The 23047-nt window shown below is 38.0% G+C and overlaps 1 protein-coding gene across 5 annotated transcripts in view; it reads right to left on the reverse strand.

Moving 5' to 3' along the window:
- Positions 1-23047, reverse strand: part of PPFIBP1 (PPFIB scaffold protein 1) — a 166780-nt gene that overhangs the window by 49790 nt on the left and 93943 nt on the right. For all 5 annotated transcript variants that reach the window (XM_087442636.1, XM_087442633.1, XM_087442635.1 and 2 more), the window contains 2 exons: positions 8913-9011; positions 5248-5453 (listed from right to left, as the gene is read on the reverse strand). In XM_087442636.1, coding sequence (XP_087298762.1) covers positions 5248-5453; positions 8913-8976 — 270 coding nt within the window. In that variant the 5' untranslated portion in view covers positions 8977-9011. The remainder of the gene's footprint in view (positions 1-5247; positions 5454-8912; positions 9012-23047) is intronic.

The raw sequence follows: 23047 nt of genomic DNA on the forward strand, positions 1-23047 counted from the left end.
AAGGTTAACACGAGATCAAGAAAAAATGCTGTCCTCATTATTCTTTCGTAACTCACTTTCATTACAGAACAGAGAGATCTCTTTCCATCCAATTCCAACCAATACCAGTAGCCTGGGATTCCATTAAAAGTGCATCTCTCACTTATCACCCTGCACTGGCCTCTCTCAATTGCGAATTCTGCTGACTTGGTCCATTTGTTTTCCTGTTTCTGTGGACACTTTTTATGGGAGTTTACCAGAAGCCTAAGGGGAAACAGCTTTAACTTTAGCCAGGATGTCTCAGTGAGACGCTGCATAACTCAGATAATTGTGACCACATATGGGATACAACCCTAACATGTACCTTGTTTGTCAAGGCTTGAAAACACATCCCCTGGAGGCACACATGAAAAGAGAAGCTGGTTAGAGAACAGCAGGGACCAGAGGACGGTGGGACTGGAATGGATTGCGTGGCTAAGAGTCAGGGACTCAGGGAGAAGAGCCAGCAACCCTGGAGGGAACATGCCCCAACGTCTGAACTCTTTAAATCATGATTATTTTTGTTTTTACAGAAACTTTTTAAAAAGGTACATTCTGAATTAATATATTTATTTTTTTAACGTAGAAATAAGATAGAAATGTATTCTGGTGATTTAACAGGTCAGAAGCCAGTCAAGAACACTTCATTTCTCCCATTTATACTCTATTTATTTCATGGGTTATGATGCCTGATTTGGAGTTATTACCATCAATATTTTCACTGACTGTGGTGAAACCTGTATTTTTGTAATTTCTGCTGATGTTGAGATTTCCTCATAATTCGTCTATTGGAAAATGCATTGTAAGAACGCTCTAGGGCAATTCATCAAGTTAGAGTTAAAGTAAATAAAAACCACTTTCCTGGCGCAAATAATTAGACGTGTTTTTCTATTTGCCCTCTTAAACTTGGAGCTTGATAAAGTACACAATTCTCCATCATTAATATTTGTGTTAACACACACTAACATTTGACAATCTAAACAGAGAATTCTACCTCAGTAATTGAACAAATATGTTACATTCAACAGACTTGTTTTTCTTTTTTTTACCACAGGAGACAAACTTCTGAGTCTGAAAAGAAACATGTTCATTTCTAGAAGGTTACAGCTACAGCTACCCTATTAAAACAAACTCATTCTTGAAGATTTAATATCCCTTTACCGTAACAGGCTACTAGTATTACTATTTTCTTTTTTCTTATCCAGCTTCTGATCATATGAAACAATTAAACAGGCAGCAGCAATTAGTAGTGAAGGAATGACCTGCATCTTCCAGGAAACCAGGGGATCACCTTGGCCCGGGCAAAATAACAATTACAACTGAAAATGCCCCATTGCACTAATGAGATTAGTATCAGTCTTAAGCACATGGACTTGCAAGTTGGCCATCAGTAAACATGAATGAAATCCTAATCGTGTAACTAGTATCACTAATAAGTTTTTCTAAAATATTGTGGAAGCTTCTCCACAGTCTGAGAAATGTCTGTACTCCTGTCAAAGAAGTGAACTATGCGTAAGTAATCTGTAACCTAACTTCTCTTATAACTGGACCCAACCCTTTCTTTCCCTCATTGCAAAGGGATCCTGTTAAATGTTTTCCCTCTACTGTCTACAATCCAGTCTTCAGTATTACCTGTTTGACTAGCCATCCGCCAGGCTGTTGACAAGCACTCAACATACATTAGCTCATGGGAACCTCACAATCCCGTGTGGCAGAAACCATCATCCCCATTTTACAGATAAGAAAACTGAGACAAACAGCTTAAGAAATTTTCCCCAAATCATATAAGCGTCTAAGAGTCAGAGCCAATATTAAAATTCAGGACTGCTGTCTCCAGAGCCTGCATTTGTAATTGCCAAGATACAATCCTGCCTTCTTTACCATTCGCTGCTTTTTTACACCAGGATCTCCTTTATTTGTTATTTTTCCAAGTTCCTCATGTACAACATAAAGGGGGTATGGGCTAGGATTCTGTGTTCCTTCAATCCTAAGATGCCATCAATTTTTATCACACTTAATTTTTAAATTTTTGATTGTAGTAAAAACCACATATAAAATTTACCATTTTAATCATTTTTAAGCATACAGTTCAGTGGTATTAAGTACATTCACACTGTTGTGCAACCTTGATCATCATCCATCTACAGAACTCTTTTCATCTTGCAAAACTGAAACTCTGTACTCATTAAATATTAACTCCCCATTCCTCCCTCCCCCAGCCCCTGGCAACCACTATTCTACTTTCTGTCTCTATGAATTTATTTGACTAAACTCTAGGTACCTTATTATTTAAAGAAAGAAAGAAAGAAAAACAAAGAAACATTCTAAAATGTGTACATACCCTACTTAAGATCATAAAATACATCACAACTTCTTAAATATTAAAATGGGAGAAATCCAATATTGTTAGCTAATCATTAAGTTGTAATCCTAAGACCCTCTACCCATTGGATTCTGGATGCTGCCTCAGTCCCCTTTGGGTTCTAAAAGTAAAGTCCATCACAGGCTCAGTGCTATGACTACTCATTTCACACCTACGCCTTTATTAGTCCAAACGCTCCTTCCTGTTCTCCTCTTCTCGCTTTGCTTTTTGCCCTTTGCATCTTTCTTGATTTATTCTTTCATTTTCCGTGTGCTTGAGAAAATATATGTAATTTGGAAGGATTGGGGTCAAGATGAGGGAATAAATATAAATAAGTTGGATAGATATAAATAAGTTTAACAAAAAAAACTTATCTCTGTGGATCCACATCTAGTTTTTTTTTTATAGCTATTTTTAGGATGAAAACTGAATCTTCATAAGTTATATAAAGTATGTGTCATGCTGTAGAAACTTAACTTAAAAATGTCAAATATTTAGATATCAACGAAAAACACAAATCAGCAAGCCATTATCCATCCAAGGAATAAATTTAACACAATAAACAATTTCAGTTCATTTGAATATGCACTCCATTTTACCATTCAAGGAGCATCATTCATTACAAATATAATTACTGAGCACCTACTGAATGCTAGGCATTGCTCTAGGCACCACAAGTGGTGGTGGTGTTTTTCAAAGACAGGCAAAGATCTCTGATTCATGATATCTACATTCCAGTTGGAGAGACAGAAAATAAATGATATAAATATGGAAAATGGATAGTATGTAAGAAAGTGGTGGATGCTAAGAAAAAAAGAAAACAGGGAGATGTAATATGAAGAATGAATATGTGAAAACATAGATAGGGTGGCCAGGGAAGGACTCACTAAGAGCACAACTTTTAAGAAAATACCAGAAGAATACAAGAAAGCTAGCCATACAGATATCTGGGGAAAGAGCTTTCCAGGAAGAGTAAATAGCCAGTTCAAAGGCCCTGAGGCCAGTTTGCCCAGCATGTTTGAGAATCAGTGAGGAAACCAATGTGCCTGGAGTGGAGTGAAAGAGGGGAAGTGTACTGAGACATGAGGCCAGAAAGTAATGAGCAGCAACTCCCATAAGGCCTTGCAATCCCAGTAAGCACTTTGGCTTTTACTCTGAATGAGATGTGACTGTCACTGGAAGTTTCTGAAAAAGGAGTGAATGACAGGAAGTGATTTATGTTCAGATGTCATCATCATGATAATCTTTTAATCTTTTCCAGAAATACTTTAATAGAACAGATTGAGCACATGTTAATGGACCTGTTTTGGACACAAGTAAAAAATTCAACCACAGGTACCCTCAAGCTATGGCTGCTATTGGCAACCTCAGGACGTGGGCTAGGAACAGGTTCTTCTATCAACAGCAAATTCCATTCCCGCTACGTGGTGAATGGTCAGAAAAATATGGAGTAAGGAGGGAGAGACAGGAAGTAGAAATAGGCTAAAGAATATGCTAGGAAACACCTAATCTCAGAACATGAAGCAGTTAGCCAAAGAAATCAGCAAACCCGGACCTTCAAATCTCTAGAGGAGAAAATTACAGAGCAAATATAAAGTACAATAATGAGACGTCATGTATCACGAAAAGTAAAACATCTCCAATCGTCAAGGTTGTGTAGCTACACCACTGCTAAAAAGATGGATCATACTGGGCCGGCCCCGTGGCTTAGCAGTTAAGTGCGTGCGCTCCGCTGCTGGCGGCCCGGGTTCGGATCCTGGGCGCGCACCGACTCACTGCTTCTCCGGCCATGCTGGGGCCGCGTCCCACATGCAGCAGCTGGAAGGATGTGCAGCTATGACATACAACTATCTACTGGGGCTTTGGGGGGGAAAAAAAAGATGGATCATACTACTTACAATAAAAAATGAGGAGGTCTATTGGCTGGGAACATAAGAACGTTCAGCAAGGGAGTGGTTGGGAGAGCCAGGATCTGTGTCACATCACACGAAAATGTTTTCGCTTTAGGATGTACTATTAAGTTTCCCAAAGCAAACAGCTTCCATTTCCACTACAGATCCAGAAATAGATCTTGATTTTTTCACACAATTTTCATTAGCTTCTATATAAACACGATTAATCCATAAGCTTATTAATGCATCTTCCTGAGAAATGAGTATCCTTTAAATACTTACAAAATAAACTACCTTTTCTATCTTCCCCTTTGAATAGGTTTTTGTAACATTCTTTAGATTTTATGTATTCAACACATATTAAAACCATGGTATTTACCACTGTGTTCAGGGAAAGGGCAGATGTGCCACATCATCAATTTGAGAAGGATGCCTACAAAGAGGTTTCACTGTTCAGTGAATACGAACACCATGTAAAGCCCAACTCCATGACTTAACTCACAGACTGGAATTGAAATAACTGCCACAAACCACTAGATGGCACTTCACATCAAATACTGCCGCAAACCTCCATTGCTTTTTGAAGTGTCTATTCATTGTACTTCCTATTTAGAATTGCTATTGGGTCCTTTCACAGTCAACTTCCCAGTATTACTGAGAAAGCATGTGCAAGGTTCTTTCCCTTATAGGACTATTTGTTTTAAGCCACAGCAGGTCATACAGGCACAACCTGAAAGACAGTCCACTTTAATGGGCAAAATCAGGTGACCTCCTGGCATTCATGAAATGTACACAAACAGGACTTTTGAAAAAATTACCCTCAGAGTCAAAAGGGAATTGGGATCTCTTAAGGCGTAAAATCAGAACAAACCCATAAACTTTTTTTCTTATTCTAATCAGCTACCCTATGTTCTAAATTTTGGAATCAATAACAAAAGATTCTCAGTATGGGATTTGTAACCAGCAGACATCTACCATTTGACTCTGAAGCCATTCGATGAGCGTTTCTGCTGTTGAATCTGGGATTTGGCATCTCAAGCCTTCCTTCTCATCTGTTTCCATCATCTCCAACAATCCACGCAGGTCTTCCACAAGGTGCAGAGCTCGCAAGCTTCCCATGAATGGGGAGGTGGGAGACTGGCAATCAAAAATCCCGTTGGAATATTCTAGGGCCTTAGAACCTAGGTTTAAAAAAAAATCACAGAGAGAGCAACAGGATTTATATTAGAAACATACCAAAGCTGGAGGTGGCAAACAAGTCTAGTCACAGTGAGAAATAATCAAAACAAGGAACAGGGAAAAGATAATAATTCAACCATGTAAATCTCTCCAAGTCATAGTTATTAGGTGCAAAAATAAAAACCATATAATTGATAGTAAATATCAATGGTCAAATACCTAATAGGAAGGCCAACTGTGTGGTATAGTAAGGGTATGGTGGGCTTTGGTGTAAGACGTGCTGACCTCACAGAAACAAGTGCTAAGAAGGTAGGAGACTAGTTCAGATGGAGCCATGTATTCCAAAAACTACAATATTTAGGGACTATGAAGTCTTTAAATTCCCTGTAAAGAAATTGCACATTGAGGTGGAAATTGCATAGCGTAATTTCAAAGGTACGAGGGCCAGCTCCCAGTTAATTTACCAGAATAATCTCTGAAATTCAATGAATTCCATGTGTACATTTGTAGATGTATATATGAGTATTTTTGTATAAACATGTTCCCCTATGCTTGTGTTTGCAGCCTAGCATCAAATGCTCCTGCTAATGTCGGCCTCAAAAAATACTTTGACAGATATTTTTGTTTTCTATTACATACAAGAGAAAGTATTCTACTACTTAAATCCACACAACTGACCCACGGCCCATTCTAAAAGCAATCATATATAGCTCTTCATCTCTTTGATTTTTATGTTCTAGTCTGTCAAATATATATAATAACTTTTTACTTAAATATCAATAACTATGAGGTTTAGGTTATCACCTCATAAATCTGAAAGTCTCACAATTGGATGAGACCTGTGAACCAACGTGTAAGTTCTCTCTCCACTTGGCCATACGGCTTCATTAGTTCCAACAATGAAGAGAGGAATTCTCTTTCAGCTAGTCCATTCCATTGAACTTCCTAATATTGGACCAAATGATATGGACCAAAATCTGCAAAACTATAATAACAATAACCATTGATATGCTAGGCACAATGCTAAATGCTTCACATAACCCCCTGAATCAATCCTCTCAGGAACACTGTATGGCTGAAATGACAACCTGTAAAAATATAAATTGAGGAGAGTGTGACGGAGGAAGGAGGAACAAAGGAGCATTAAAAACCAGACAGGCTGTAATGTCCTATTCCAGCAGTTTTAAGCATCAGGGTCACCTGATGATATTATTAATAACACATGTGCCATGATAACCCTCCATTCTTTTAAGTCTCCATCACAAAACAAGGTGGGGACAGGGGAGAGATGTGTATTTAGGAAAATTCCCCAAATGTTTATAGTCATTTCTCCTCCTCTCCCTCCTACCTCAGTTGGAGAATTACTGATGGTAATTTGAAAACATATAAACCCAGGTCCTAGCTACAAAACTACTGACTGACTTAATTTGAGGTGGGACCTGAGGAATCTTGATTTTCTTCATAACTCTAATGTTGGTCCTGAAGCCCTGCCAGGGCTAAGGAGCAAATATACTAATCTAGTGGAATATGTAAAACGTAAATCCTTCAACTACTGTTCCAGAAATATCACTTCTTTCCACTAGAGTTTCACGAAGAGTATAAGGTTCTGACCTCTGGTAAGAGCCTAGAAATGGTTCTAGCGATCTTTTCTGAAATTGTGACAAAGTCAGTCCAATCTCTTTTCCCCATAATATTCCTTCAACTATTGGAAAGCATATAGCATGCTCTGAGCAAGAATGCACTTTTCTAGGTTAAACTTAACCACTTCCTTACCAGGTGTGGTTGTTAAACTCTTGCCTTCACGCTCACGTCCTCTGGATGTTTTAGCTTGCCAATGACCCTTCGAAAATGATATTCCAAGAACTGAATACAGTACCCAAGGTGTGGTCTAATCTACAAAGGAGGTTCACATTGAAGTCTGGTCTCCAGGACCTTAACAAAGGAGGCCAAACTATGATATGTCACTTTCCTCAAGAGAAGAGCTTTCTAAAGAGGACAACACCTTTGGTATTTTTGAACCACCAAAACAGAGTAGGGTCAAATTTATGACCAGAAAAGATGAGCAGCCAGGGCCAGGACAACTAGGATCCAGGAGCAGTAGAGACCAATCGCATCCTGACCCTGACCTTTAGGTGGATGGCAACCTCACCTAATAGCCCATTCAACCCTCTCCTCAATTTAATGGGCTCCTAAACACGGAAAAGTACTTCTCTTGAGACAAAATACAAAATGTGACATGAGACCTTAGGCAGCCACCACTCCTGGGAGACCTCAGGGGAATAAAAGGGTTCACTTACTAGTCAGTGCCCTTAGCCATGATGAGAAAACAAGGTGATCGTCTATTGCTTTTGCTCAGCTACCATAATAGAGAATTGCTGAAGATTCTTAACAAAGGAGTAATATGATCAGATTAGTGTTTTAGAAAGGGGATTCTGGTGGTCTAGAGAAGAATGGACCAGAGTGGGAAAGCAGAAGCGTCAGGGACATCAAGTGAGAGAGTTACTTGGACAAAGTAAGATAATAGCAGCACAGACAGGACAGACTTTAGAAAGGATAAAAGGGAACGGCAGAATTTGGGAGGAGGTAGAATTGATAGAACTTGATTAACTAAGTGGGGAACGTGAGAGGCAAAAGTGTCTAGAATGACTTAAATTTCTGTTTAGGAAACTGTGTGGATGGAGGGTTATGAAGTAAGTCAAGATAAAGACTACTAGAGGGGCTTGTAAAGAAAGATAATGAGCTCAGGGTTTTAAATGATGACAATTGATGTGCCTGTAGGACGTTTCAGGGGAGATATCTGCTGGGCACTTAGAGATGGGGTCCTCAAGCTTAGCAAAGAATTGGGAAAGTTAATAGATGTGAGAGTCACTGGTGGAAAAGTGAATGTTGACTTCAAGGGGACAGATCAGCATCTTTATGGATATTGGGTAGAGCAGTCTCCCTCAAAGTACAGTCCACAGACTACTTGCACCAGAACCACCTGACATGCAGATTCTTTATCCTTGATGAGAAACCTAGGGTGGAAATGGAATTTTTGACATTTTAAAATAAAATTTGAGGGCCGGCCCCGTGGCTTAGCGGTTAAGTGCTCGTGCTCTGCTGCTGGCGGCCCGGGTTCGGATCCCGGGTGCGCACCAACGCACTGCTTCTCTGGCCATGTTGAGGCCGTGTCCCACATACAGAAACTAGAAGGATGTGAAGCTATCACATACAACCATCTACTGGGGCTTTGGGGGAAAAAATAAATAAAATCATAAAAAAAATAAAATAAAATAAAATTTGAGGATAATTCTGGCAGAAAATGAAGAAGAAGGACAAAGATGAAACCACGGGAAACCGAAAGGCATTGGAGAGAACCGATAAATGAAGATAAGTGCAAAGGTAAATAAAAGAGCTGTAACGAAAAAGCCAAGAGAGCAGAGTAAATGTCACGATTCCATCTTTTAGAGGATGCCGATTACCTGCTATAATGCCATCCATCTGCTCCAGCGCTGCAGCCAACATGTCACTGGCATCACTCATCATTTTGTTACTTGTCAAGGGCAAATTCCAACGTAGATCTGAAAAAATAATGATGTTATTGTTGCATCCTTTAAATGACACACACATCCTGGTAGGTTTGATAATTCCACTTCAAATTATAACTCCACCTAGCAGTCAAATACGGAGAGGGAAATTTCTGAAGCAGTAGAGTTGTAACCGAATCACTTAACAAGCTGTGGCCAATCACTGCTTACTGTATTGCAAGACCACACGCTCTATCTATATCAGCCAATAAAATAAGTAAGTTTCAAAACAGTCTTGCACTCAAGGTGTTTAAAATCCAGTAGAGTGGTTTCCATGCTGTACTCTGTAGAGCTCTAGGTCTCTGTGAAGGCATCAGGGATGGCTGTGGAATCTTCTTGAGGGCCATGAAGGATGGCTGAATAGATAAGACTTCTTTCTCCTTGCACCAGCCACCCAATCTCTGCTCTCTTAATTTTGCCTTTTTTCTTTCTGTAATAAGGGTTATTTGTCTAAGAAAAAGGTTCACTAACGTATACACTAAACATATACACTTACTGCTAATTTGTAAAATAACAATAGCCACCATGTATCGAGTGCCTACATGTATTGAGTGGTCCCTATACATTTCCATAAATTCTCTATAATCCTTAATCATGACAACACCTATATAAAATGGATAAATTCACCTCCATTTTACAAATGAGATCAAAGATGATTGCTGATTTTTGCATGGAAACACGGCAAGTAAATATAGTGAAAACCAGTTTCTAACCTAGGTCTGTTCTATTTCCACTATAATATTGAATTTCTGTTTATTTGATTCTATCTGAAAGATAGGTTTATGCTGCAATTGTGTCACAATCTACTCATTCTTTTACCTGTTAAAAAAAATATATTGAAATGATCACTGCAAAAAATTTGGTCATTAAGAGGAAAAAGTCAAATTACCTGATTTTCAATTATTAATTAATGCATTTCAGGTAACAGACTAAGCAACCATGTAAATTCTCCCAACAGGCCTAAATGAGGCTCTTGCTACTTTGCAGATACTGTGGTGTAGCAAATACCTGGGAAATAAAGGGTATGCTGTTTAACAGAAACCTTTGCCCTGTGTTTCCAAGTAGCCAGAACTCACTTACCACTTTATTTTTATAAACATATTTACAATTCTGATAAACAGCTTCTTAGATCAGTTCTCTAATGTGCATTCATTCTAATAAAGTGCCATATAATCATTGTAAAACATTACTTTGATTTTATAATTTTAATAGATTTCATCTAAGAATTTCCCAGAACATTATTTACCTCAGAAGGTATAATATATCACTACCATTTTATGTGGAAATACTACAGCACAAAAATACGCAAGGTACACTTTTACAGTCATCCAGAAATCAGGGGGCTAATAAGCTAGGTTATGAACCTAAGTAGTTCTCAAAAATTTACTTGCACATTTAGCTTGTACACAGTCCAGAGAGGTGAGACACAAATTTAATAATCCCACTTCAGGCTGGAAAAATCGAAATGTGAAAATTGAGAACATAAAGGATTAAGATGAGTGTGCAGTCCTTGAATTTCATGTAATGAGGTGGCTTGCATTCCCTTTCATTTTAAAAGTTACACTTCAAAGAGCTCTAGATACTATGAGATATATATATATGTGTGTATATATATATAAGTATATATATAAAGAGACACACGCAGCTCAGCTATAAATGTGGAGAATGCTAACAAAACAAAATAATGCTCACAGAAGAAAAACTCACTGCCTCACTAAATTAGAAAAGCAAATATTTGTTTTTGTTGGCAACTATATTTTGTGTAGAGCATGAACACTTTTTCAAGTATGACAGATAGTTATTTATTTCTTCTCTGCTCTGTTCAATGAGCCTTTCAAATGCTATGACATGGAGGTATGAGAACTGACACCATGCATTTAAAAGTGGAGAAGTACCAGTTTTTTAAAAAATTTCCAATTTGTTAGAGATCAAGCCTTTGATGAATATAATAAAAATATGATGACAATATTAAACTGTTATAAATGTTTATAAATGCTTACTCTCGATCTCTATACTTATCATGTGGCAGCCTACACGTAACAGTGAGGAGAAGACAGACAGTAAAAACAATTAATAAATAATGTATGTCATATGACGAAGATGGTAGGTGCTAAGGGCAAAAAACAGAGCAAATAAGGGGGTCAGGCGTTTGGAGGGGTTTGTAAATTAAATAGCGTGGTCAGGGAGAATGACAGATTCAAAGACCATTGACCTTTTCAATAAATTACAAGCAGTTAAATGTAGGTGGTAGTTCAGTGGTATTTCAAGTGTAGAATTCCTCCAAATTGATTAAAAAATGGGAAAGGTGAGGACACGAACAGACATATAACAGAAGAGGAAACACTTTCAACCAAGAAATATGAAGAGATACTTAACGTCATTAATAATCAAGGAATTAAGACAACAATGTGATACCGTTTTATATGCAGTCAGTTGGCAAAAAAATTTGACACTACCAAGTATTGTAGAGGATGTGGATTCACAGAATCTCTTATAGAATGGTGGTGGGAATGTAAAATGGGCTAAAATTAAACATTCACATTCATTTCCAATCTAGCAATATTTACTGCAAGGCATATAACCATGAGCAATAGACAAATGTTCACAGTAGGACTCTTCAAAGGACAAAAATATGGAAACAACCCAAATGTCCATCAAGATAAGAGGAGATGAATAGACTGATATATATATGCAATGGAGTTACATACGGTTGTCAAAGCAATATATGTGTAGTATGGACAAATTGATGCCATATAACAGCAAATAAAAAAGTAAGTCTCTGGTAAACTCAGCAAGACTCTTTATAAAGTTAAAAATAATCAAATACAAATATATTTTAGAAATACATAGAGGTTCAATATAACTATACAAAAATAAAAAAGAGAATGATATCATGCAATTCAGGATGATGGTTACCTCAAGCCAGGGACATAAGAGAACAGACTGAGAGGAAGAATTTTACAGTTGAATGAAGGTTACTGTCAAATTTCTGAGTTAGGTAATGGATTCAAAAGGGACTATTAAAAAAATAACAAAATGGGAATTCTGCTTCTGATAATGGTGGAATAGACTTTATTGGACAAACTGCCCCACAAATAGCAATACAAAACACTGGATAAAATATAAAAACAATTTTGTTGTAGAGTAACCAAAAGCAGGTAGAAACTGGAGGAAATTCAGCTCTTGAGTAAGGGAACCACGAGTGAGATTCACATTTATACATCTTTTCACCTGTGGGCACTCCCAGTCCATGTGATGCAGAGTGGCTAGGACTCATAAAGAAAATCGTGATCTTATTGGCTCGAAGGATAGAATAGGGTAAAGTTCTTAGATTATACACAAAAATGCTTAATACAAATTCATGGTACACTGTGATAAATCAAGAATATATAGTGTAATCCATTAAAACTAAAAAATAAAGAGATATAAAAAGCCAACTGAGTTGATGAAATGGAATACTAATAAAATCCTCAATCCAAAAGAAGGCAATAATGGTGGAACAATGGACAGATGAGAGAAACAGAAATCAAATGATAAGATAGGAGACGTAAGCTCAATTGTATAAGTCATTACATTAAATATAAACAGAACAAATACTATTAAGAGCCAAAGATTGTCTGGTTAAAAAAAAAAGACTAGGGCTGGCCCGGTGGTGTAGTGGTTAAGTTCGCATGCTCTGCTTCAGCGGCCTGGGATTCGCAGGTTCGGATCCCAGGCATGGACCTATGCAACACTTATCAAGCGATGCTGTGGCAGCATCCCACATATACAGCAGAGGAAAATGGGCATGGATGTTAGCCCAGGGCTAATCTTCCTCAGCAAACGAGGAAGATTGGCAATGGATGTTAGCTCAGAGCTAATCTTCCTCACCAAAAACAAAACAAAACAAAAACAATATGATTAAAAAAAAAGACAGACCTAACTACATGCTGTTAATAGAGGTGCAATTTAAATATTGCACTTAAATATATGTCTTTAAAGACATATAAGGTAAAAGAATGAAAAATGAGATACTGTGCATATAGTAAGCCTAGAAAAGCAGGACTGGCTATATTAATATAAGAAAAATGGTTTCCAGTCAAGAAGCATTACTACAAAGAAAGATGAGTATTTCATAATGATAAGAGTTAATTCATCACGAAGTCGTAACAATCACAAATGTTTTTGCAACTAATAACAGAGCTTCAAAATACATAAGGCAAAACTGACACAATTAAGGGAGAATTACACAAATAAGTCCATTCATATTTAATGTAATTGTTGATATGGTTAGATTTAAGTCTATTGTCCTGCCTTTTTTTTTTTTTCTGTTTGTCCCATCTGTCATTTGTTCCTCCTTTTCAATCTTCTTTTGGAATTATAGACAAGGTAGAAAAAAATCAAGCAATATAGAAGATTTGAATACCACCATCAACCATCTTGACCTAATTCAATTTATAGAACAAAACACCCAAATGCACAATATACATTCTTTTCAAGTCCAAATATTATATTCACCAGGATAGGCCATGCAAGGCCACAAAATAAGTCTCAGTAAATTCCAAATAGGCTTTAAAGGACTACACAGAAGAGGAAGAACAGCAACCTGAAGTGGAGAAGTACTAATACTCAGAATAGAATTTCCATACTTGTGAAATTTCTGACTTGCCTGTGGCTTGAGTTATTTTTGAGGCAACCTAATTTAGTGAGCATCTGTGTTGATAAAGCTATGTCCACTTTTGTGGCTGGGTCAATGTATTTTTAAAAATGAAAAGGCTAAATAAAACTCTTCAGCAAATCCATGCTCTAAAAACATTTTCCTGTAGCCTCAAAAACATTTCTGAGAGGAAGATTCCCCTGAGCATCCTCACATACTTAATACAATGGAATATTACTCCAACACAATGGAATATTACTCCACAATAAAAAAGAATGAACTACTGATATATGCAATATTATGTTGAGCAAAAGAAGCCAGACATAAATGACTATGTACTGTATGATTCCGTTTATAAGAAATTCAAGAACAAGGCAATCTATGGGGAAAGAAAGTAGAACAACAGTTACTTATAGGAAGTAGTGAATGATTAAGAAGATTCTGGGGGAATTTCTGTTCAATATCTTGACTGAGGTGTTGGTGATATAAGTTTATACATTTGTCAAAACTCATCAAACTATCCTTTTAAGATGTGTGCATTTCACTGTATGTAAATTTCACCTCAAATTTTAAAAATTAGGAATGAAGATTATTGTTAGAAATTAGAAATGAAATTATATTTTAAAAATGAAATAAATGGATTAATATAAGTAGAAAATGCATGGACTTATAATGATAATATGTTATGAATCAAGGATAATGAATAATCCAATTAGAGGGCTGAGGTCCAAAATAAAAGACTCAGAACATCCAGGTGTCTTTGTTCTAATTTTTTGCTTACCCAGAAACCTGCTGATTACAATTTGGTCTTTCGGGTGGACAAAACTATTTAGAAAATTAAAACTTCAACATCCAATAATTCTCACATGATAGCAAATTCATTTCTGGATTCTAAATAGCTAATACATACTTCTTTGAATGACTTGCTGAAGAAAAGGTACCAGGAAATACAACTAAGACAACAAAGGAATGGAGTTTGGGTTCAAGGTCATAGTTCAAACTGGGGAAACCCCTTATTTGTTGGGTGATGTAAGCAGAGAAGATCAGCTCTGTCTGCAGAAGTCCTCAGACTCCTATTAAGCCATTCCTATTCCAACGGCTTAATAAAAATAGGTTTAGAAAAGCAATCTCCTGGGAATAATAGTCATATATTATAGTAACAGACCAAAAAAGACCCAACAGAAGCACGTTTTGGGTATATTTCAAGCTTGGTCAGGACCCATTTAGAGCAGATTTGAATGGGGTAAAATATCAGGGAAAGTTCCAGCCATGGGTGTGGTGGCCAAAGGGTTGGCAGAAAACCACAATTCTTTGCAGGGTTGCTGACTAACTGATGTTTTAGGTCAGGCTAGCTGCCCAGACTCTCTGTGAAGAAAGAAAGACTGCAAAAAAATTTAGAAAATCTGTTCTAAACTTAGGTGAGAATGACATTTTGTCCTAGCTTTCTCAGCTTTCCTTAGGTAAAATGTTTAGGTTTGAAAGAGAACTTCCAATTTCATGCCTAAAGACGGATACAATTCACTGAGATTAAGACACTTAAAAGAAGAAATCTCTTCATTGCAAGAGAGAATGTTTACATACATTCCCTGAGGCTGGTGGAGCAATATTATTGTGTGGTCATTATGAAAACAATATATTTTCATATAAATTACCCACACATTTCTCACCAATTTTTTCCCCCAAGATGTTCGCTAGGGATGTTAATCAATTACACAATGATTTCCAGTGTATGCAGCCATACAATCTTGGCAAAGATAAAATATCTTAAAAATGCAAAGACCGAAAGGGAGTAGGAAGGACTATCAGTGGTTCTCAAGGTTCCCAGACCAGCAGCAGCATCACCTGGGAGCTAGTTAGAATGTAAATCCTTGGGCCCCACCTAAGACCTACAGAATCAGAAACTCTAGGGGCAGTGCCCAGAAATTTAGGTTTTTACAAGCTGTCCAGGGGATTCTGACGGGCACGCAATCTCTATACTAGAGTATAAGAGGCCGTCTTCCCTCTTGGGACAACAGGCCCCACCAGATGAGGCTGGAACTGGCTACCAAGGTAAACAAGGGCAGAGCTCCTCTCCCCAGGCCTCTTTCTTACTTTTGATCCAAAAATAACAGCTCTGAAGAAGCAATGCAAGTTTTAACCTGAAAAATCTCTCCCTTTAAACTTCAACTACTAAGTCCTTATGTCTGCAACATTTTAAGAATTCTTATGCAATCCTCTTTGTTTTCTGGTTCTCTGCTATGTGTCTGTCATCACATATTTTCTCCACCCCACTTTATTAGTCCAAATCCTTTTCACCTCCAATCTGCTCTAATATCCCTGGAAAATTAATTCAGAACCACTTGAAAAGGGCAACATGGTAAGAAGTGGGGGGTCAGGGAGCAGGGGAAGTGTTGCAAACAGAAAAGGCGGGGGATGTAGACAGCAGAGGTGATATCTAATGTTACCACATACATTTAAAAAATTTGTCAACTGTAAAATAAATATTATATTAATGACATAATTGGAAATTTGAACTCTGTGGATTGGATGATATTAAGGAATTGTATTAATTTTTAAGTTATAATAGTTATCTTTTTTTTAAGAGTTCTTATTTTATAGAGATGAATAGCAAAATATTCATGGATGAAATGATATGACACCGGGAACTTGCTTTAAAATCATTAAGGAGGGGCCAGCCCCATGACATAATGGTTAAGTCTGGTGCAGCGGCCAGGGTTCACGGGTTCAGATCCCAGGTGTGGACCTATACCACTTGTCAAGACATGCTGTGGCGGTGACCCACATCAAAAATAGAGGAAGACTGGCAACAGATGTTAGCTCAGAGCAAATCTTCCTCACCAAAAAATAAATAAACTAATTTAAAAAAATAAAGGAGAAAGGAGTAAGGGTAAAGATATAGATAAAACAAGATTAGCCATGATTTGATCATTGTTGAAGGTGGGTGATAAGTACATGGGGCAACATTATTCTTTTCTTCCTAGATTTTTATATATTTGGGATTTTCTTTTTTTTGTGTGTGAGGAAGATCAGCCCTGAGCTAACATCCATGCTAATCCTCCTCTTTGTGCCGAGGAAGACAGGCCCTGAGCTAACGTCTATTGCCAATCCTCCACCTTTTTTTCCCTTTTTCTCCCCAAAGCCCCAGTAGATAGTTGTATGTCATAGTTGCACATCCTTCTAGTTGCTGTATGTGGGACGCTGCCTCAGCATGGCCAGACAAGCAGTGCATCGGTGCGCGCCCGGGATCCGAACCCGGGCCGCCAGCAGCAGAGCGTGTGCACTTAACTGCTAAGCCACGGGGCCGGCCCCTTTGGGATTTTCTATAATAAAATATTTAAATTTTTTCGCCCATTTCTTTAGACAATAGGACTTTCAAACACCCTTGATCATGATATATTTTCTTAAATATTTTATTTTTCTATCACAACCTTAAGCATACCAAGGGCTCACCAAATATTTACAAACCAAATAAGAAAAGTACTTGTTATTTTAACCACCTGCATAAACACAAACACAAACACAAACTCAGAAAATGGAACAGCCTCTCACAGAGAGAGAATTGTAATGCAGAGCATAAAGGAGGGAGTATTAATGACTGTGTATCAGTAAAAGTTACTTCTCTTGTTCACTAAAATGAAGACCCACAAAAGATGATGGGGCAAAGCTGGTAAATATTTAAACAAATGAAGCAGCAAGGAAAAAGAGGACAAGATAAAAGGAAATGAGCTCTTCAGCTCTATGCTATTAATATTTAGGAATGATAACAGGAAGGGAGTTGATAAAAAAGGTTCATACAATAAACCAAGATCCTTTACTTCTTGAATAAAAGGATGTTGCTATTTGAAAAACTGATGTGTATTAAGTACCAGTAAATCTGAAGATCTTGTGATAAATTGAAAGAATGTCCCACTTCTCCCTATCTACTACTATTATCTATGACAAGTACACGACGAACTGAAGAATTTGTCCAAAGTCACTCAAGAAGTAAGATTTGAGTCCAAATCCTATGTTGTTCCCAAGTATGCCTCTCACTGATGCAGTAGGTGTTTTTCAAACAGCTAGTATGCCCTGACTAGGATCACCAACTTGGACCTTTCTCATGAGCTTCTAATCTAAATTACATACTATCTCCAGGATACCCATACCTGCCTGCCTCTCATGCTGCACAATACGCTTTTCTCTGAACATACCCCTGTTCTCTTACCTCTGTGCTATCATATGAGCTGCTCCTTCCCTGCTTGGACCACCCTTCTATGCCCTGGGACATACTTTCAAGACTCAGCTCAGGCATCCTTTCCTCCAAGGCCTTGCTGACACCTCTCAGAGCATCCTGGGCCTGACTCCATGAAAGCCCTCATTTTACAGCATTTGTCTCCTTGACTAAGCTGTGAGCTCCTTGAAAACAGGGACTGTGTTTCTGATCTCTGACTCCCCAGTACCTTGTGTGGTGGACATCAAATGCTTGTAGCATGGTGCTATGCTCCAGTGGCTCCCCAAACATGCACACCTTTATGTCATAACGATTCTAGCTCCTATATCCCCTGTTTTGGCTAATAGTGTGACCTTAGCTGCATAAGCCAGAAACCTATCTCTTCATCTGAACTTTTAAGATAAATTTGAATAAATTTGATCATTGCTATCACCCTTGCTACCTACAATCTTAGAAAATAAATTTTCACACTCTTCAAGATGTAGGTGAACCAAATTCATCTTGCTACTTTGGAATGATGTTATTCCCAAGAATTTGCAAACTGAGCTCCCAATATGATGAAATAGTTTCAGGGGGCCTGAGCAGGTTTTAACTTCCAATTTTCCCACCCACTCTCACCCTAACCCCCACCAATCTCTTGTTTTTAGCTCTTAAAAACCTGGAGACTCATCTGTCTCCTAGTTTCCTACCTGGGTCTACCAACCTAGCCTTAGCTCACTAAGAGGTAAGCAGTTCTGGGATGTGTGAGATCCAGACTTGTACCCTATGGAGGGCAGGGGTGGCGAATAGCTACTCAAAGCTCCAAAAGGGAGGGAAAGGACAACAATGTGCCTATATACAAGCACCCTCTAAAGGAGTGTTTTATGAATCACAGGTCATGACCCTTAAGATTAGAAGGTAGTGAAATAAATTTAGTAGATTGCAATCAAATTTATTTGAATAAAACAAAAAAACATCAGAGTGTCTCACAAGCAGAAAAGGTTAAGTATTGTTTTAAGAAATTTTTGACTTGGTTATATATATACACACACACACACACATACAAATCTGCATGCAATAAATATTGAAGGCCTACCATGGGCCAAGTACTGGAGATAGAACAGTGAAAAAGACAAGCAAAAAAAAAGAAAAATATCTCTGCCTTTAAGTAGCTGACATTCCAGAGGTTTCAGCATGTGTGTGCGTATGTGGGCATGCACACATATATATTAGAGTAAAGTATATCTTACAGTGGGTCAAAATCATTTGAGAAAGACTGCTCTAAAGTGGTGCTATTTAAAATGTGGTCTGTGAACTGGTGCTGGTCCACCAACCGTTACTGGTCTACTATGAGATAAGTACAGAAACTGAGAATAAGTATTCAGAAAATTTTATAGCAACCTGACCTTGCTGTGATATCCAATTACGTGATAATTTTGCTGGCCCATTCAATATTTTTAAATTGAATTTTACAGAAAGTAACAATCCAGGATGGATTGGCAGTAAGAAAAAAAAGTGGTCCTTCACCAGAGATGGTTGGAGAAGTACTGTTCTGGAGGACACACTGGGTGGGTGTCTTGGGAGTGTGTACACTACTTTGATTGGAAACTGCAGCCATGGACCAGGGATGGAGAGAAGCCACACAAGGAGCAAGAGAACTGCAACAACTGAGGAGTAGGGTTCAGGTTTATTCTCTCTCCACACATGTCAAATGATGACAATAATTAAACAGCAAGTGGAAAACTGTTAGCACTGACTATGATGATATACAGTTAAATTCAGAAGAAATGAAACAAAAACCATTTTTGGTTGTATAAAATTAACATCAATGGCAGTCATACACTTGCACTACTTATATGTCTAATTACAATTCATCCAGCAGCAAAACACGTACAATTTCTAATCTACTTTGTTTTAATTATAGCAATAAAGGCTATATGTTTTGCACTAAATTTTCACAGTTTGTCATTCATACAACATGGCCCAAAATGTACTATATTTAAAAATGGAAGAATCTTGCCAGCATACCAAATTGATTGGGAAGAGTGGTAAAAATTGTGGGCTAGGGATCAGTTTTGTGGAGGAATAAGACTGTAATAATTTAAATAACTAAACTGTTTGTCTAATGGGTAATTTCTATTGGTTTCTATTTCACTTAAGTGTTAGTTACACTCTTGGCTGTACAGTAAGTGGAATGTCAACATTTTTTTCTTTTACAGTGTACATGCTTCTGGCCATAACCAGCAGGACAGATATGTTTTCAGCTGTTGGAGAGAAAAAGAAAATCAAAACCAGAGCCCTGAAATTATACAGTTGAAAGGACAATATATTCTTAGCATTGTTATTCACTATTAGATTATTAAAAGACATATGGAAATTTTGCACAATTAATGAGTACTGAATCGGGTAATAATGGGTAATATAATGCTTTCTTTATATTTCAGTTCTGAATGACTAGCACGAATTGCTGCAGTGGGAGATGTGCTTAAAGGAGGGGTAATGAGAATCAGGAAAGCAAGGCCAAAAATTATTTCCCAACTGGGGTTGGCAAACCACAGGCCATGAGCCCAGTCTGGCCCCCTGCCTGTTTTAGTGAATAAAGCTTCATTAGAACACGGTCATACTCATTCGTTCATGTGTCACTCTACGGCTGCTTTCACCCTACAATAGCAGACTTGAGTGGCTGCAACTCAGAAAGCCTAAACTATTTACCATCTGCAGAAAAAGTCTGCCAACTCCTGCCCCAACCCATCCCACAGCCTCCTAAAAGTACACAGGCCCCTCTCCTATTCGCTCATTCTCCCACCGACTGAACCATATTTACTGAGTATCTACTATATATCAGGCACTAGTCTAAGTGATAAAGGGTATAGCAGTACAGAAAAAGAAAAGAGAAAAGAAAGACAATGGAGAAGGAAAAGAAAAAACGTAAAAGTTGTTGCTCTGATAAAGCATACATTCTAATGGTAAGAAACCATAAACAAATAAACAGTTTAAACATCTAGCAGATGAGATAGTGATAAATAATAAGGAGAAGACAAATCAAGGAAGGAGGATAAAGAAAACATTAACTTACTATGTACCACGCACTATTTTAAGTGCTTTTCATGTATTGATTCATTGAATCCTCACAATAACCTTATTGACACAGTATTTGTCCCTAGTTTAAAGGTGATAAAACTGAGGCACAGAAAGGGCACCCAAGTCATACAGCTAGAAAATGGATTTGAAGCCAGACAGTCTGACTCCAGAGCCCGTGCCCTTAATTAAACGTTGTGTTGGCTCTTTGTGCAGAAAGGGAATGGCAGGGAGTTACAACTTTAATATGATAATCAGGGAAGGCCCCACTGATAAGGTGACATTGAGCAAAGCCCTGAAAGAGGTAAGGGAGAAAGTCACGTGAACATATAGGAAGAGCTAGAAACAACAGCCAGTACAATGGCCCAGAGGAGGGAGAGCTTCATGTATTTGGCATTTGAGGTCAGTATGAGAGGAGGAGGAGAGGGTGAGGGAGAGAGAGGGAGAGAGAGAATTTACATAGAGTGAAATGCACAGGTCTTCACTGTACAGTTTGATGAGTTCTGACGAATGTACACACCTATGTAACACACCCCCTAACAAGATATCAACATTCTTATCACCTTGTGTATATTTTGATGGAAAACCTAACAGAATTTGATACAGCGTTTGGGAAAAAGAAAGAGCTCAAGGGCTGGGGCCTACTCCATAGAAGGATGGAGTGGCCATTTACTGAAGCAACGAAGCACCCACTCCCAACTCTGAGAATGACAAGTACTTCCTTCGTCCACCAGAGGAGGGAAGCAAGAAGACCTATGAAATTATCATCCATAGAAATTCATTACCCACCGTCCTTCAGACTAAAGCCTAATGAAATCCCCGGATCTTGTACATGAAAGCTGTATGTCATGGCAGAATACCCAAGCAAAAGCCATGACCACAGCATCAAGCACTCCCACAGCACTCTTTTTTTTTTTTATTTTTCTTTTACCTCTCTTACCAGGTGGAACTGTTACCATACGGAACCATCGGTTATCTCTACTAAACACTATACTTGGGTAGGGAAAATCTATGCCTCTGGCAGGTGGGCTCACCTAACTAGGTCCGTGGGATATTGTCTCTGCCAGACTGGCTTTTTAAGAACTAAGCTCCTACTCTTAATAATTTCTATACCAAACTTGGCTCAGGCCACATGGTGTTCAGTAAAGGTTTGATAAGTAAATGAATAACCATTTATATCCATCAACACAAAATCATTCATTAATCACCAACAAACATGCTATAGAGTACTGCATAGGAAAGAATGGTACATTAATGGACTTGTTTGGCTCTTATGTCTTAGATCATCAAGCTAGATTTTGTTTTCACTTTAATAAAAGTCTGGCAATCCAAAGCTTTCAGGAGAAAGGGAATGGGGGAGGCGGAGAAGAAAGCAGAGAGAGTAAATACGTTGAATTTTTTTGACAGGAATTTGAAAGTTTGCTTTTAATATAGCTATATATTGAATGACTAGGGCAGGGCTACCAAATGACCAATATAATCAAGATTTTCCATATTTTCCTTTATCTAGTAGGACTAGTGCTTCAAAATGACATGAATAAATTTATACATTCATTCACACACATACACATGTTTATTCAAAGAATATTTATCATTCACCCACCATGTGCTAGAACCAGTTCCAGGCACTAAGGAGTTTTCATTCAAGTGACCATCCCCAATTTCTTCATTTGCTTTCCAATAAAGTCCATCTCACAGACCTGGTTAAGTAAGCCCACCTGCAGAGACATACCTTTTCCCTAGCCAAGTATAGCATCTGTCTTATTTTCAATGGCCATCCCAAACTTGGATATTCTAAGCGATCAGGGTACACATTCTACTTAACATGGTGCTTGCTGGAGCTTAAAAACAAGGCAAGGGACAATACACCCCTTTTTTATATTTTTTGCTGTTTATACCATTGCACTGAATGTCTTTGAAGTATCTTAATCTCAGGATACCTCAAGTCCTGCCTTCTGTTAAAAAGTAATATGGTAATAAAAATGTATTTTTCCTTATGCAACTCCTTGCTGTGTCTTGATTTAGCTGTACCAAGCACTGCTAGAGAAAGTTGGGTTGGCTCCACTTCAAATGCCTGCTATCTAATCTTGACTGGGCACATAACGTTACTCAACAATCCTTTCATTC

The sequence above is a fragment of the Ceratotherium simum genome, chromosome 17 (assembly GCF_057802395.1).
Source record: "Ceratotherium simum simum isolate JZ-2026a chromosome 17, ASM5780239v1, whole genome shotgun sequence".
NCBI lineage: Eukaryota > Metazoa > Chordata > Mammalia > Perissodactyla > Rhinocerotidae > Ceratotherium > Ceratotherium simum.